The sequence below is a fragment of the Microtus oregoni genome, unplaced genomic scaffold (assembly GCF_018167655.1).
Source record: "Microtus oregoni isolate MIOR12 unplaced genomic scaffold, Mior012 000008F_ref0000371, whole genome shotgun sequence".
Classification (NCBI taxonomy): Eukaryota; Metazoa; Chordata; class Mammalia; order Rodentia; family Cricetidae; genus Microtus; species Microtus oregoni.
Window position 1 is genome coordinate 2525097 of NW_024543067.1, and position 18792 is coordinate 2543888.

Genomic DNA, 18792 nt, shown 5'->3' on the forward strand with positions numbered 1-18792 from the left:
CAGGGCTTTTTACCTTACTTTCTGTATATCTTGCTTTCAGTAGTACTTGTCTGCTGGCTGGAGGCTGCCTGGCTGACCCCGGGTGTGTCCCTCATTCTCTCTCTTCTCTTCTTTTCTCATTCTTTTCCTCAGAACCTGGATTTCTCCTACTTATTCTTTCTGCCAGCCAGTCTTGTCTATCCCTCTTCTGCCTAGCTAGTAGTTGTTCAACTTTTTATTAGACTAATCAGGGGCCTCAGGAAGGCAAGGTGAAACAAATGCAACTCATCTTTACATAATTAAACGATGCAGCAAAACAAAAGTAACACACCTTTCCACAGTTAAAGTAGTATTCTTCAGCATAAGCAAGTGAAACACCTCTCTGCCCAGTTAAAATAATATTCCACAGCAGGTTTTCAGTGAGCAGTTAAAATGGTTTAATGGGGACAGGCTCTTGTTTTCCCAGCATCTGGTGCTGTAATAACTGCACATCTGTCTTGCACAACAGACACAATACCAATTCGAAGTCTATAATAAGCCTGAAATGTTGGCTAGAGCTTCTTTCAGAAACTTCAGACTGCTCTTTTCAACTTAGTAAAATCAAAGATTTGTTACACAGATGGATTTGTTGCTTTTGATTCTCTGACTAAGCGCCTGATATAAACCATCGAAAGGAGGAAATTGGATATTTTGGCTCACAGTTTCCAAGGATTCAATCTAGATAGTTTCATATGAGGCAGAAAAACATGTGATAAAAGAGAAATGTTTGCTTCACAGTGATAAGGAAAAAGAGAAGGGGTGATCAGGGGCAAGGTACCTCTAATAGTCTACCTCGAAGAAACCCATGTTCTCCAGCCAGGGTGAATCTCCTAAAAACTATCTGGAGAAGTTCCCAGAACATGAAAGAGTACCTTCTAGCACTGTAAATGCTAGTTGGTAGAGGTGAAGGTTAAGGTTGGTTTGACTGATATCTCTGTGCTTGATGACATAAGGAAGTATTGTCTTCAGCAATAGGTCCCAATTCTCAGGTTGTGGAGATCAGCCAATAGTCTGCAATAGCCCCATACACTCTATTTAAATCATATTTACTCCTACTTCTCATCCTTAATTTCTGCCTGATCTACCCCCATTCTTTATCTCCCATCATCATGTCAAACAAAGAAGTTCCCAGAACTTCTCAAGATAGCACCAGCAGTAGTGGGCCAAGTTCACGATATGAGATCAATTCAGAGGGACACTTCATACTCAGATTATGATATGCTTCCCACAGTCCCAAAAGGCACAGTGACTAAAAGCTTGATCCTCTGAAGGTATCTTTAAATGTGTATCCTCCAATATATTGAGGACTCTTCACTGGATTACCCCACATGCATGATCTTATGGGCAGCACAAACTGTATGTATGTATGACATGATGTTGGGAGATAAGGAGTGGAGGTGGATCAGGCAGAAGTTAAGAATGAAAAGTAGAGGTAAATATGATTTATGAGAAGGAGAAGCAGACAGGGCTCTCACCCCTAAGAAGCCATTTTCAAGTGCTACCCACTGGCAAAGGAAAAATAAGTTTTCTCTAATAGAGTGTCACTAGGTATATCAGCCACACTCCAGGTCAAGCCCCATGCCCAGAAGTAGTTGGCCAACACAAAACAAACTCCATGGATTTTGCTTGTTTGTTTGTGGGTTTTGTTTCATTTGGGCATTTTTTGTCTTATTAGTTTTCTGTTTGTTTTGATTTTTGCTTTGTTTTATGATTTCCTGAGAAAATGAAAATATGAAGTTGGGTAGGTAAGGATATAGGGAATATCCAGGGGGGTGTTTGAGGAGGGGAAAATAAAGAAAAAGGAAATATAAAATCTCTTGTATTAAATTCTCAAAGAATTAGTAAACTGTATCCAGAAAAGAGAAGGAGAATAAGGAATCAAGATTCACGTCTAGTTTACAGAATAGAGAAAAGTTTAACATTTAAGTACATACTATACATGGGGTACTATGTTGGTTACTTTACAGAGGGTCTCTTGCCTCCCAGAAGCCCTAAGAAATACTGACACTTCATTTTTACCACTGAACTGAAGTCGGTGAGACTCACCAGTTTGCTCCAGAGAATAGAACTAACATGTGGAAGTGGAAAGTGTTCACTGCTTTAAAGCCTCAGGCCTTCCTGTGGACAAGGCAACCCTACAGCTAAAGCTGTCAGTCACGCACATGATCTCAGGCCCTTAAAGGTTAGGTACCTATATGAGTGAGTACATAGTAGGCCCCAAAGGACACATTTTATTTTCAAATACCAGTAAGTAGACATAGGGGTTTTGGTTGAGGCATCTTGATTTTAGATAATGGTTCAAATACATAACTATATTTGTCTAAAAATGAAGGGGTGTTTGTTAAGTAGAATAAATTCAATAATGGCCATGAGTATAGCCTATTAAATAAGCATAGAGAATACAGTGTCAAAAATCAGGACCTCTCTTGATAGCAGGCAAGTTTAAGCTGTTGTCATGAAGCTCAAAGAGAGAGAGCCTGCAATTAGCATTCTGAAGTCAAGATGCCTTTCTATGCAACAGCTAACTTCCCCACATAAAAAGCATTCCTTCATCACGTGTAATTTTGCTTTCCAAAAAGATTGTAAGTCTTCTCATTAAATCATCAGCAGGAAGAGCAGTTACTCAGGCTTTTGATCACCCAATTTGGTGCTTCCATTTCTAATATAACTTATCGCATACGTAATACAAAGATCTACTTCAAATTGAAGGAAAAAAATGAAAACATTATTTACCCTTCTTTATATCCATGTAGCTAGCCTAACTTATTTTATAACATTTGAAAAAGAGCAAAGTTTCTCAGCCATCCTAGAAGCAGTGACAGTAGGAACATGTTTACGTCTTGTTTGAATAACACCACAATTAGACCAGGCAAACTGCTGATGATAATTGGATCTATGGGACATCATCTCTGGGGCTTCAGCACTTGTAATATTGTACTGACAGATTTGCAACTTTAATTTGCTGCAGTATTTGGAAACTCTTCAAAAGCAACAAATATACTAAATTGCCTTCCAGATCGAGAGGCTGGTCCTTTGGAGAATGTTTCTGTAGCTCAGCCACAAGGACAACTGGAAACATTTGAAAGATGCAGAAATTAGGTGTCCCCCAGTATGAGAATATCCTCCATCACTTTCTTAGGTTTGGAAAGGGAACTCTGGCTTGTTTTCCAACATTCAAAGTCTTCAATTAATTTCTTTTATTTATTTATTTATTTATTTATTTTTCAATTAATTTCTTTTACATCTGCATAGATATGTACATTATTTTACCTATTGGTTCTCCAAATCATTGTAAGTATATCTCTAGGAGTGACATAAGAAACCGTTAACATGGGAAATAAAGATTTTCCTATAATAAGAATGTTTCTAAGCAAAGAGAAGAAAATCAATCTCAGTAACTTAAAGGTAAATATGTATTTGTAGACCAACTACAAATGTAGTTTGGGGAGGATGAAGAAAAATATTATTTACTTTGTTCTTCTCTCATGATGTTTACTTAATGAATTCTTATTCCATTCCACCTTGACAGGAGAAAGGCTGGCTGCAAAAGCATCAAGTTCACCATTTATCTGTTGACTTCATAGCTAAATTATATTAACGACAGATTGTTTAAACATTTACTGCTACAATAATATTCTCATTTAGAGAAGCACTTAAATACGAAGTACACGTTCACATAAAAGCAAACTATCTGAAATTGTGAAGGAGGACCTTTTGCTTTATATATATGTAATTCATTAGTACATGTTTACATGAACATACTATCATAAAATGGTCCAAGCAAATTGGACCTCTGTCACAGTATTTTTCTTCCTAGGATTTTCCCATTACCCCAAAGTTGAAGTCGTCATATTTGTCCTGTGTCTGCTGATGTACCTGACCACCTGGCTGGGAAATACTATTCTGATCTCCATCACCATCCTAGACTCTCACCTACACACTCCCATGTACTTTTTCCTCAGTAACCTCTCCTTTCTGGACATCTGGTATACCTCTTCTGCTCTCATTCCAATGCTGGCAAACTTTATTTTGGGGAAAAACACCATCTCATTCTCAGGATGTGCTTCTCAGATGTATTTCTCTCTTGCCATGGGCTCCACTGAATGTGTGCTCCTCTCCATGATGGCCTATGACAGGTATGTGGCCATCTGCAATCCCCTAAGATATCCTATCATTATGAACAGGAGAGTCTGTGTTCAGATTGCAGGCAGTTCCTGGCTGACAGGATGCCTCACTGCCTTGGTGGAAACTGGACCTGTACTTCAGCTGTCTCTCTGTGGTAAAAGCATCATCAATCATTTTACCTGTGAAATTCTGGCCCTCTTGAAAATGGCTTGTGTGGACACATCCATGGTACAGTTAATCATGTTGGTGATCAGCATCCTTCTTCTCCCATTGCCGATGCTGCTTATTTGTGTCTCCTATGCATTCATCCTCTCCAACATTTTGAGGATCAGCTCAGTAGATGGACGAAGCAAAGCCTTTTCAACATGTGCAGCCCACTTGACTGTAGTGGTTCTGTTCTATGGGACAGCTCTCTCCATGTACCTGAAGCCCTCAGCTGTAAACTCACAGGAAATAGATAAATTTATGGCATTGATATACGCTGGATTAACACCGATGCTGAATCCTATTATCTATAGTTTACGGAACAAAGAAGTAAAAATGGCTGTGAAAAAATTGCTGATTAAAAATCCCTTTAATGCTATCTTGACTTCTGTCCTCAAATAAATATTGGAAAAGGCATGCTCATCTAGATAAAACTTCAACTTTATTGAGAAAACAGCATAATAACACAAGTCAAAGTTCTGGAAAACCTAATTTTCATTAGGAACCTTCCATTATGCTCTATACCAGTGATATATAATATATCAACCCTTTAATACAGTTCCTCATGTTATGGTGACTACCACCCATTAAGCTATTTTTGTTGCTACTTCATAACTACAGTTTTGCCACTATTATGAATCATAATGGAAATATCTATATTTTCCAATGATCTTAGACAACCCTTGCAAAAGAGTCATTCAACACCCAAGGTGTCTGGACTCATGGGTTGAGAACTACCATTCTGTATCCTGATTTGCCTGGTAAAATGTTTCATGTCAATGATTCATTTATACAGAACTGTTTTCAAAAACAGTGGTTAGTATGAACTTAAAATAATAAAGCTACCTGTTCTTTTCTAGCTGACCTACTAAATGATCTCACTGTCCTGCTGTGACATAACCATAAAACTAAGTAATGTAACAAGGATATAGAATTGTTAGTCCAGTGAATTTTTAAGTAATATTTTCTCAATGATTTGTAATTATCTCTGCATTTAAAAATATTTTAAGTTAGTATTTACAAAGTTCAAGATATAAATATATATATATATACACATATATATGAATATATACACACATATGTATTTCAGAAAACCAAGTGAGCATCACTTTTTGTATTCTTCCTAGTCTCTAAAGCGTTAAAGTGTGAAAATTGTTTTGTCAGATTTGGTGGACCAAGTTTGAATGACTGCTTATGTAGGCTGCACATATTTCCATATGAATGAATCAATAAATATCTGTGACATACAAGAACACCATAATAGGATTTTGCATAATTATAATTGTATGTACGATGTGTAATAGAGATATAAAATGGGAGATTTTGAATTGTGGGTAAAAGGTCAGAATAATCTCATATATATTTCAGTGTCTTAATAAATTCACCAATTACTCACCCACAATACTATTTTAATATGTTGAATAATTGCCCTGAGTTTGTAGCTCAATGGTAGAATTATAACCCAGTATATCTGAGGACATAGATTCAACCCCCTAGTACTGCTGAAGAGGATTTTTTAAACATGTTTCTTAACTGATCATGTATTACTGATGAAGAAAGAACCCTACCCTGTATTGATTACATTTTTAAAAAGATGCTGTATTAATGCAGAAATATACTGACAAAAATATTCATAAACATATTTAATACATGTAAATAAGACTGAAAATTAGGATGTTGCTGTGATAGAAATTAATGTATTTTCCCTTCCTTTAAAAATCCTCCTGGAATCTGGGCATAATAAAGATAATGTATAAATTACTTTCTTGAAATTATGTACATGATGTCTTCATCCTATGTTCTTCTTGATACTACAGACAAGTCTCATGAGATCCTTAGATTTTTTTATTTGTTTTGTTTTTCTAGTTTTTCAAGACAGGGCTTCTCTGTAGCTTTGGTGCCTGTCCTGGAACTAGCTCTTGTAGACCAGGCTGGCCTTGAACTCACATAGATCCGCCTGCCTCTGCCTTCCAAGTGCTGGAATAAAAGGCCTGTGCCACCATCGCCAGGCCTGCGAGCCTTAGGTTTAAGGAGAGATGACCACACCTAAGTGTCAGCCCCACGCTGGGGTGCATGCTTTTAATCCCAGAACTGTGGAGGCTTGGGCAGAAAGATTATAAAGCCAGCTGTAGTTACACAGTGAGGTCCTCACCCTAAATAAAGAGGAGATAATTAAAGGAAAAAGAAGGAAGAAAAGAGGAATAAAAAGGGAAAAGAATGAGGAAGGAATAAAGAAGGGAAAGAAGGAGAAAAGAAGTTATATGAGACTCCTACCTGAGCAAGGCAGCACTCACAAAGAATGCCTCAGTCATTCGTGAATGGATTTGTGAAAGAAGTGTGCGAGAAACATGTAAGGATGTAGTGAGGCAGAATTCTTCTGATGATCTTAATTCAAATTGGCATGCCTGAGAAAAGTTCTCGCTCTCAGCTGCCTGACGCTAAGTTTCGTCAACTCAAAATTTCTCCAAAGGCAGAAACAGTTATTTTTATTTCATCTCTACTTAAATAGTTTACTGGAAGCAATGACCACATATGACACTGGTTGGGGCTAAGAGTCCACAATTTATAGGGAATATGTAAGAATAAGGAATTGCCTGTGGAGAATTTGCCTCTGTGTATTGTCCACTGGCAAAACACAATAGCATGGCCTCAGTTTCCCTGGTTGGGTCATCAGTAGCCTAGACAGGGTCCTCTAATTTCATGAGTTTGGAGTGTTAGTATTTTATGGTTTGGGCATGTTTTGTGCACCCAGAGATGAAACTGTGTAAGTCATCCTAGATTGTGCTCTATTTTTCACTGTCATATGTCCTATCATGAGCATCCCTGACTACTAGAGCAGCCCTTACTGTGTTGAAAAAAAAAAAACAGTTCATTGGAATGTGGCTGACTGAATCACAACCCAGTTCATTTCTGCTTCTCTGGGGGAACATCCAGTTCATTCTTTGTTTTCAATGTTTATATTCATTGTACTGCTATATTTCAGTGCACAGGGGATTGACTTCAATGAATGAGTGGGTTTTATTCTGGAAGTTTTACCATTTTAACTCTCAGAGAGCAGCCATGATTTCAAGGCCTAAGGGAGAATCTCACTGTGAGTCACCTTTGGGAACTATCTCTGGGTACATTCATACAAGCTGACAGGAAGCGTACTTTCTTGTTAAATAGTCTATGGCTCCTGAAGGGAGCACTATCCCACCATGTAGGGTAACTCCATTAAAGCCACACACACACACACACACACACACACACACACACACACGTGTGCTCATGTGTGCATGTGTGTATGCATGTGTACATATGTATTATTTTATGTAACTTTATAAAATTGGTTCGTTTACTATGGCTTTTTAAAATGTACTTAGTGTTATTTATATATTCCCCTCCCTCTCCCTCTAAGACACATTCCTTCCCTCCCTCACCCTTCCTGCCTTCCCTTCCTCAGTTAAGTCTCCCACTACAATTTTCCCTTTTTCTATTATGGGATCTGTGTCTTGCTATCTTTATCTCTAAAGCTCATTTTTCCATCCCCCAAAGGTCTTTTCAACTTTCCTTGTTTTTATGGCTATTCCAAGTTACATACTCAAAACTAAAGATTCTGTGCTAGGTTCCACAAATAAGAGAGAACCTGTGGTGTTTGTTTTTCTCATCTAGTTTACTTTATTCAGTATGATATTTCCCAGTTCCATCCATTCACCAGTAATTTTCATGATTTCAGTTTTCTTTATAACTGAATAGAGTTCTATTGTGTATTTATACACCATATTTCCATTATTCACTCATCAGATGATTGACATTTAGATTTTCCCATTCCATACCTATTAGGAATCAAGCAGAAATTAATACTGTTGAACAAGTAACTGGGACTAGGATGTTCAGTCCTTTGATTATACATCAAGAAGCAGTATTGCTGGGTTACATGTTAGATTTATTTTTATTGATCCATTTTTATTTTAGGTGAGTATTTTGCCAGCGTATATGTATAGGTACTATATGCACTCTGTGCATGGGGCCAGGTTAGGATATTGGGTTCCCTAAAACTGGAGTTACAGATGATGGTTAGGTCCCAGGCAGGTGCTGGAAATTGAACCTGGGTCCTCTGAAAGAGCAAACAGTGCTCTTAACTGCTGAGTCATCTCTCCAGCCCAAGCTTCTTAGTTTTATGATATCTAATTTGTAAACTGTTGCTTTTAATTCCTTAGAAAATGGAATCCAGTTGAGAAAGTCCATTCCTACACCTATATCTTACAGGATTCTACCTATGATTTCTTTCTAGTACTTTGAGACTTCAAATTGAGGTCTTTTAACCATTTAGAGTTGATTTTTATGCAGGGTGATAAATATGGGTCTAATTTCATTTTCCACGTGGACATCCGATTTTTCTAGCAGCATTTGTTGAAGATGCTGTCACTGTTCACTGAAAGAGTAAAAGTTGTGGGTGGGATAGATCTGTGAGAAAGGAACATTTTGAGAATATCGTGTGCTTGAGTGTAAATTATGTAGTAAACGTGACAACAATGCAGAAGGATATGAAAGACTTGTTTTCAGTCACCAGAACTCCTCATGCGTGTAGAGACTGTGCCTCGTTCACTGCTGGATGTGTGGTAGTGCACTCACTGAATAACTGCCAGACTACAGATAAACCCTTTGATCTCACTCTTGGTTGAAGGAGAAAAAGACAGAGAATGGGAAGAAAAAAGAGCAGACTACCTAATACTGAAAAATGAGGTATATTTTTATTGTATTTTATTCTTCTTACAAAAGTTCATATTTTCCCAAGTTTACATCTGCTGTTTAACAACAACAAATCTAAGTATTCCCTGAGCCTGAGCCTTTCTCACTTTTTTAATAGCACTTGGTGGAAGAAACAGGAAAACTTTGAATTCAAAGTCAGCCTGGGCTAGACAGCAAAACCCCATTTCAAAAATTCAAACAAATAAATACAATATTAATTGATTCTTTAAGAAAACTCAAGAAGGAGTCTTGGCAAACTAAAAACCAGCACATAGTCAATAGTAAAGTATAGTTTTTGAGGGTCTGGGATCGTTCAGAGATTCACCAGTCTGACAATGAACAAATTTGAACAAATAAGAGGCTTTTTTATCCTTATTGATTCTCTATGGATTTCACATCATGCATTCTATTCCCTCTTACCTCCCTATCCCCTCACATCTGCCCTGTCCCTACAACCTCCCTCACAAAACAAAACCAAACTTAAAAGAAAAACCCAATACCAAACAAAACAAATCATAAAACAAAACAAAAAGAAGAACCGTCTTGTCATGGAAGCTGTATTGTAGTCTGTTGAGACACAGTTTACCCCTTATTCAGCTCATCTTTCCTTGAGAGTGTTCATTGCTGTGAGTCTTTGGTCTGGCTCAAGGCCTCTGGTTTCTGCAACACCACTGATAATGGCTCTCACTGGGGCTCCTCTTGGATATCCTGTGGTCCTGTGTCATGGAGATCCTGCTGTTTTGAATAAGTAGGTTCATCTCCTTCACATGTTCCAATCGTTCATAGATTCGGTGGATGTTATGCTGATTATGTTCTGGGCCTAGGTGGTAGCTGGGTTGGTCAGGTAGCTAACTTTCCCTCATCATCACTATCCAGTTGAGCTCTCCAGCACTGCCTGAGCTAGCTCACCCAGTGTAACCTACAGCAAGGCACAGGGCCCTCTCACTGTTTGCTGTGGGGGCAGACAAGGGGGAGGTCAGCTCTCCTGCTCTCAAGTATGTTTGTACCCAGGGCTGGCTCCTCTGCAACCCTGACAATAGGGTCAGCTAAGTGGCTTTTTATTTCTGGCACAAGATCTACGCCCAAGATTCAGAATTCTCAATGTATATCCCCAAGAGAAGTTGGCTTATGGGGTTATTAAGGCAAAAATCACAAGATTATATGTATCCTTCCTATGTGTAGGCAGGGGCTCATCTTAACACAAACGTCTTGCAGTACCTACTCATCCTTTTGAGCCGAGTAAGCAAGCTTGATGACAAAAGCAGAAAGAGCAGTTAGCCTATGACCTACCATCTTGCAAAAACAGCACTTTAATTTTATAAGATCAGTCAATTACAAGAATAGTCTTTAACATCTGAAGAAAAAGGAAGTGATCTGATAGGGTACAGCTTGTACAAGGTAGGGGCTTACAAGCCAGAGGCATTTCTTTATATATATCTTAGGAGATAGATAGAAAGATAGATAGATAGATAGATAGAATGATTTAATATAAATAGTTATATATGTCGTTATATGTTGCTGTATATTTTGCTATATATGGACATACACATACAAACACAAACACAAATATATTGGTATATATATATATATATATATATATATATATATATATATTACTATGCCTAGGATATATATTTTTATACAGAGTATATAAAATTTTAAACAGAATGTTACATTTAATGATATGGAAAGCGGCAATGAAATACTAAAGTAAGAACACAAAGTTAAAACATAGAAAAATGTCTGTACAGTATTTTATATTTCCAGGTACTGTGTTTTAAAATTAATAGACATTGTGTTATCAAAGAATACCTATGAAAAGTAGATACTATTGTTTTCATCTGAATGAGCAAAAACTGGGAATCACAGACCTGCTCATAAGTATCTCATATTCATACAACTTACAAGCTGTGCATCTGGCACCCAAATCAGAGCTATTTGATTCAAAAGCATCCATTTTTTTTCAGTACATTTTTTCCTAGTGAAGACATTTTCCTGTCACAAAGTGCATTGTCTCATAGTAAAAAAGAAGAGCTTAGTTATTGAAGGAGAAAATAAAATTATGATGACACCCTGGCCATCCTGACCTCTGTAGGGATGTTTCCTCATGCCACCCAGACTGTTACAAGCATCATACATGTATTTTATGTCCATTGTTATTCACATGTCAGACTCAATCCAAGTGCTCACATTTTGCCTCCACTTTTTATTTTGCATAAATCTATAAAATTTTACTAAGATAAATTTCTCAGTATATCAAATAGGGAGAAAAAAATTCTGCCTTCAATGATATTTCAGTATTAAATTAAATATGTTGAAAGTATTGTTTCAGTATTAGTGTTGAGAAATCAGAAATATCCCCAAATGCTCATATTTAGTCCATCTGAAGTTGACAAGGACAAACAGAGAACAAAGCTTTCTGATGTTTCATGAAATGTGTGAAGCCGAGACAACATGAAATGTTGACTTCTGGAACCTTCTCCGCAACAGGAGCACAATACCCTCCAAGCTATGATTAATCACAGACAATTTTTCAGATAAAAGTTTTTCTTTTATGAAAGAGAAAACATTAATCTCATTTGCACACAGATGCAATCTTGATTGATTTTAATGAGCATGCTACATGCTATAAATAGGCATTTAAAATATTTATCAAGTAAGTGCTTGTCACTTTCATATTCTCATTCCTGATCAAAATGACATATCTATTTTCTTTAGCCTGTTCATCTCTTAATGTCTACAGCTCTATTAATAAAACTCAAAAAATAAACAAAATAAAAGTGGCTGTATGTATAATATTTTATTTTATTTTAGTAATAACTGTTCTCAAATTAAAGGAAACACTGCAAAACAACAGACCTAAATGTGTTTTTGTCATGAGAAACAAAGACAAGCTAGGCACCAGTACAAACTAAAAGAGACAAAGAGACATGATGACTCCACACAGCACTCATGCTAGGCTGTGTACTGAACCAGGAAAAAAGTAATTTTCTGCAAAAAAAAAAAAAAGGCGTTTTAAAAATCGGTGAAACTGAAATAGGTTTGTGAACTATTTCAAAAACTATTTTAGGGGGTGAGTTTCTGGCCCACGGCGCCAGCCTGGGACGGGGAGCTCGGGGGTTTCTTGGCCCCCTGTCCTGCTTGGGCTCTCTGCTGCCTCTTTCTTCCTGGCCCACCCAGCTTCCGTCCAGAGCCCTCCCCACTTCGCCCCCACTGCCCTCTTTTGGCGCGTGGCATCGCCCAGCGCAGCCTATCTGGGCGCTGGGTCCGAGTACCCGGGGCTCCCGGGCGGGCAGCAGTTCCTTTGTTTCTGTGGCCTGCCTGCACCAAGCGGGGTAGGCGCTTTGTCTGCGAGCTGCCCAACCAGCACGGAGGCCTGATCTTTCGGCGCCAGGAGACCCAGCATTGGGGAGACCCAGCATTGGGAGAGCCAACATTGGGGAGAGACAGCGTTTGGAAGGCAAGGAGACCTAATCCGGTAAAAGAAGATCCATAGGGAGCATTTGAAAGAAGAGATGGGCCGACGTCAAGGCAAGAATTCGCCCAACAAGCTGAAAAGCAACATGAAGCTACCAGAAACAAGCGACCTCTCAACGGGAGGACAAGAACCCCTTAATCAAGAGGAAGGAGAAAAGATTGACTTCATGAAAGTGATTGACACCCTTAAACAGCATGTAAAAAACGCCCTTATAGAAATGGATGAGAAATATAACAGAAAGTTTGAAGAATTGAATAAATCAGTGAATGATACCCTAGAAAACCAAGGAAAAACAATCAAACAGATAATGGAAACAGTTCAAGACCTGAAAACTGAAATGGAGGCAAAGAAGAAAACACAAACAGAGGGCCGTCTGGACATGGAAAATCTAGGTAAACGAATAGAGACTACAGAAACAAGCATAACCAGCAGAATACAAGAGATAGAAGAAAGACTCTCGGATTCTGAAGATACCATAGAGAAAATAAACACACTGATCAAAGAAAACAGCAAGTCCAACAAACTCTCATCACAAAACATTCAGGAAATATGGGACACAATAAAAAGACCAAACCTAAGAATAATAGGAGTAGAAGAAGGAGAAGAAGGGCAGCTCAATGGTCCAGAAAATCTATTTAATAAAATTATAGAAGAAAACTTTCCCAACCTAAGGAAAGATTTTCCTATGAAGGTGCAAGAAGCATACAGAACACCGAATAGGCTGGATCAAAAAAAAACATCCCCTCGCCATATAATTATCAAAACACAAAGCATACAGAATAAGGAAAGAATATTAAGAGCTGCAAAGGAAAAAGGCCAAATTACTTATAAAGGTAAACCTATCAGACTTACACCTGACTTCTCCATGGAAACCATGAAAGCCAGAAGGTCCTGGATAGATGTACTGCAGAAACTGAGAGACCATGGGTGCAAGCCCAGATTACTATACCCAGCCAAGCTTTCATTCACTATAAATGGAGAAAATAAAATTTTCCAGGATAAAAACAAATTTAAACAATACGCAGCCACAAATCCAGCCTTACAGAAAGTAATTGAAGGAAAATCACTAACCAAGGAGTCCAACAATGACCACAATAACTCAGACATCTAGAGACCCTTCACCAACACAAAACAAAGAAGGGAAACACACAAACTCTACGACTAAAAAAAAATGACCGGAGTTAACAACCACTGGTCATTAATATCACTTAATGTCAATGGACTCAACTCACCTATAAAAAGGCAGAGGCTAAGAGATTGGATAAGAAAACAGGATCCAACATTCTGCTGTTTACAAGAAACACACCTCAACCACAAAGACAGGCACCTACTCAGAGTAAAGGGCTGGGAAAAGGCCTATCAAGCAAATGGACCTAAGAAACAGGCAGGTGTGGCCATACTAATCTCTAACAAAGTTGACTTTAAACTTAAATCAATCAGAAGAGATGGAGAGGGGCATTTTATACTCATAACAGGAACAGTTCATCAGGATGAAGTCTCAATCCTGAACATCTATGCCCCTAATATAAAAGCACCCACGTACATAAAAGAAACATTGCTAAAATTCAAGGCAGCCATCAAACCGCACACACTAATAGTAGGAGACTTCAACACTCCTCTCTCACCAATGGACAGGTCAATCAGACAGGAACCTAACAGAGAAATAAGAGAATTAGTGGAGGTAATGAATCAAATGGACTTAACAGACATCTATAGAACATTCCATCCAAATAGGAAAGAATATACCTTCTTCTCTGCAGCTCATGGAACCTTCTCGAAAATCGACCACATAGTCGGTAACAAAGCAAACATCCACAGTTACAAAAAAATATTAGTAACCACCTGTGTCTTATCAGATCACCATGGATTAAAGTTAGAATTCAACAATAATGCTACCCCCAGAAAGCATACAAAGTCATGGAAACTGAACAGTCAACTATTGAACCATAGCTGGATTAAGGAAGAAATAAAGAAAGAAATTAAAGTCTTCCTGGAATTCAATGAAAATAAAGAAACAACATACTCAAACTTATGGGACACTATGAAAGCAGTCCTAAGAGGAAAGTTCATAGCACTAAGTGCCCACTTAAAGAAAACAGAGAAAGCTCACATTGGAGACTTAACAGCCCACCTGAAAGCTCTAGAAAAAAAAGAAGCAGACTCACCTAGGAGGAGTAGAAGACTGGAAATAATCAAAATGAGGGCTGAAATCAACAAAATAGAAACACAGAAAACAATACAAAAAATCAATGAAACAAAAAGCTGGTTCCTGGAGAAAATCAACAAGATTGACAAACCACTATCCAAGCTAATCAAACGGCAGAGAGAGAATTTGCAAATTAATAAGATCAGAAATGAAAAGGGGGACATAACCACAGACACAGAGGAAATTCAGAGAATCATTAGATCTTACTACAAAAGCCTATATGCCACAAAATTGGAAAATGTAAAGGAAATGGATACTTTTTTAGATAAATATCATATACCAAAGTTAAATCAGGACCTGGTGAACAATCTAAATAGACCTGTAAGTCGCGAAGAATTAGAAGAGGTTATCAAAAACCTCCCTACCAAAAAAAGCCCAGGACCAGATGGTTTCAATGCGGAATTCTACCAGATCTTCCAAGAAGATCTAATACCTATACTCCTTAATGTATTCCACAAGATAGACACAGAAGGGTCATTACCAAACTCCTTTTATGAAGCCACAATTACTCTGATACCAAAACCACTCAAAGACTCAACCAGGAAAGAGAACTACAGGCCAATCTCACTCATGAATATCGACGCAAAAATCCTCAACAAAATACTGGCAAATCGAATCCAAGAACACATCCGAAAAATTATCCATTATGATCAAGTAGGCTTCATTCCTGAGATGCAGGGCTGGTTCAACATACGAAAATCTATCAATGTAATCCAGCATATAAATAAACTGAAAGAAAAAAACCATATGATCATTTCATTAGATGCTGAAAAAGCATTTGACAAAATTCAACATCCATTTATGTTAAAAGTCTTGGAGAGATTAGGGATACAAGGGTCATACCTAAATATAATAAAAGCTATATACAGCAAGCCGACAGCTAACATCAAATTAAACGGAGAGAAACTCAAAGCCATCCCACTTAACTCAGGAACACGACAAGGCTGTCCACTCTCCCCATACCTCTTCAATATAGTGCTTGAAGTTCTAGCAATAGCAATAAGACAACATAATGGAATCAAGGGGATTCGAATTGGAAAGGAAGAAGTTAAACTTTCGTTATTTGCAGATGATATGATAGTGTACATAAGCGACCCCAAAAACTCCACCAAAGAACTCCTACAGCTGATAAACAGCTTTAGTAATGTGGCAGGATACAAGATCAACTCCAAAAAATCAGTCGCCCTCTTATACACAAAGGATATGGAAGCAGAGAGGGAAATCAGAGAAGCTTCACCATTCACAATAGCCAAAAACAGCATAAAATATCTTGGGGTACATCTAACCAAGGAAGTGAAAGATCTATTTGACAAGAACTTTAAGGCATTGAAGAAAGAAATTGAAGAGGATACCAAAAAATGGATGGACCTCCCTTGCTCTTGGATTGGGAGGATCAACATAGTAAAAATGGCAATTCTACCAAAGGCTATTTATAGATTCAATGCAATCCCCATCAAGATCCCATCAAAATTCTTCACAGATCTGGAGAGGACAATAATCAACTTTATATGGAAAAACAAAAAACCCAGGATAGCCAAAACAATCCTATACAATAAAGGATCTTCTGGAGGCATTACCATCCCTGACTTCAAACTCTATTACAGAGCTACAGTAATGAAAACAGTGTGGTACTGGCATAAAAACAGAGAAGTCGACCAATGGAATCGTATAGAAGACCCGGATTTTATCCCACAAACCTATGAACACCTGATTTTCGATAAAGGAGCTAAAAGTATAAAATGGAAGAAAGAAAGCATCTTCAACAAATGGTGCTGGCACAACTGGATGTCATCTTGTAGAAGAATGAAAATAGAACCTTATCTATCACCGTGCACAAAACTCAAGTCCAAATGGATTAAAGACCTCAATATCAGCCCGAACACACTGAACCTGATAGAAGAGAAAGTGGGAAGTACCCTACAGGAGCTGGGCACAGGAGATCGCTTCCTATGTATAACCCCAGAAGCACAGACATTAAGGGCAACATTGAATAAATGGGACCTACTTAAACTGAGAAGCTTCTGTAAAGCAAAGGACATAGTCAATAAGACACAAAGGCAACCTACTGATTGGGAGAAGATCTTCACCAACCCCACAACAGACAAAGGTCTGATCTCCAAAATATATAAAGAACTCAAGAAACTAGACTTTAAAATGCTAATTAACCCAATTAAAAAATGGGGCACTGAACTGAACAGAGAATTCTCAGCAGAGGAAGTTCAAATGGCCAAAAGACACTTAAAGTCGTGCTCAACTTCCTTAGCAATCAGGGAAATGCAAATCAAAACAACTTTGAGATATCATCTTACACCTGTCAGAATGGCTAAAGTCAAAAACACCAAGGATAACCTTTGCTGGAGAGGCTGTGGAGGAACGGGTACCCTCATCCATTGCTGGTGGGAATGCCATCTTGTGCAACCACTGTGGAAGTCAGTGTTTCGGTTTCTCAGGAAATTCGGGATCAACTTACCCCTGGACCCAGCAATACCACTCCTGGGAATATACCCAAGAGATGCTCTATCATATGACAAAAGCATTTGTTCAACTATGTTCATAGCAGTATTATTTGTAATAGCCAGAACCTGGAAACAACCTAGATGCCCTTCAATGGAAGAATGGATGAAGAAAGTATGGAATATATACACGCTAGAGTACTACGCTGCGGTAAAAAACAATGACTTCTCGAATTTTGCAGGCAAATGGATGGAAATAGAAAACACTATCCTGAGTGAGGTGTCCCAGACCCAAAAAGATGAACATGGGATGTACTCGCTCATAATTGGTTTCTAGCCATAAATTAGGGCCACGGAGTCTACAATAGATGAACCTAAAGAAGCTAAGTAAGAAGGTGAACCCAAGGAAAAACATATAGTTATCCTCTTGGCTAAGGGAAGTAGACCCAATTGCTGGGGAGAAAATTAGGATCTTGGGGGTGGGGTGGGATGGGGGTAAGGGGAGATGGGGAGAGAAAAGGTAGAAGGGAAGGAGGGGGGATTTGGGGAATCAGGAGAATTGGGATAAAGGAAAGGTGGATAGGGGAGCACGGAACCACAATTCTTAGTTAAGGGAACCACTTTAGGGTGAGCAAGAGATTTGACCCTAGAGGGGCTCCCAAGTGCCCAACATGAGGTTCCCAGTTAGTTCCTTGGGTAGCTGAGGATTGGGAACCTGAAATGACCCTATCCGAGAGCAATACTGACGAATATCTTGCATATCATCATAGAACCTTCATCTGGTGATGGATGGAGACAGAGACAGAGACCCACACTGGAGCACTGGACTGAGCTCCCAAGGTCCCAATGAGGAGCAGAAGGAGGGAGAACATGAGCAAAGAAGTCGGGACCACGAGGCGTGCACCCACCCACTGAGACAGTGGAGCTGATCTACTGGGAGCTCACCAAGGCCAGCTGGACTGTGACCGAAAAAGCATGGGATAAAACCGGACTCTCTGAACATGGCGAACAATGAGGGCTGATGAGACGCCAAGGACAATGGCACGGGGTTTTGATCCTACTTAATGTGCTGGCTTTGTGGAAGCCTAGCCAGTTTGGATGTTCACCTTCCTAGATATGGACGGAGGGGGGAGGACCTAGGACTTACCACAGGGCAGGGAACCTGGACTGCTCTGTGGACTGGAGAGGGAGGGGGAGAGGAGTGGGGGGAGGGGTACAAGGGTGGGAGGAGGGGGAGAAGGGTGGGAGGAGGGGGAGGGAAATGGGAGGCTGGGAGGAGGTGGAAACTTGTTTTTTGTTTATGTTTTTTTTCTTCTTTTCTAAATAAAAAAAATTATTAAAAAAAAAACTATTTTATGTAAGGGGACAGCTAGTAAACATTTTAAACTCTTCATTTTACATGGTCCTGTCACAACTACTTGACTCCTGTAGCATAAAAGGAGACATAAATCAGATGGAAAAAATGGCTTGATGTATGCAATAGGATGGAGAAGAGAAAATTTGTGTAAACCCAAGGACGGTGATAGATGAATATGTACATGTTAGGGCTCTCTAGACAACACAAACCCACCAAGACT

The 18792-nt window shown here is 38.8% G+C and overlaps 1 protein-coding gene across 1 annotated transcript; it reads left to right on the forward strand.

Moving 5' to 3' along the window:
* The first annotated feature begins 3789 nt into the window (after nt 1–3789).
* Nucleotides 3790–4749, forward strand: LOC121451975 (olfactory receptor 13F1). Its single transcript, XM_041657819.1, has one exon. It carries the CDS (start codon nt 3790–3792, stop codon nt 4747–4749), a length of 960 nt encoding a protein of 319 aa, XP_041513753.1.
* The last annotated feature ends 14043 nt before the right edge of the window (nt 4750–18792 follow it).

Bases quoted from the DNA above. Each gene is read 5' to 3' on its own strand.
- LOC121451975 (XM_041657819.1), top strand. From the start codon at position 3,790: ATGGTCCAAGCAAATTGGACCTCTGTCACAGTATTTTTCTTCCTAGGA.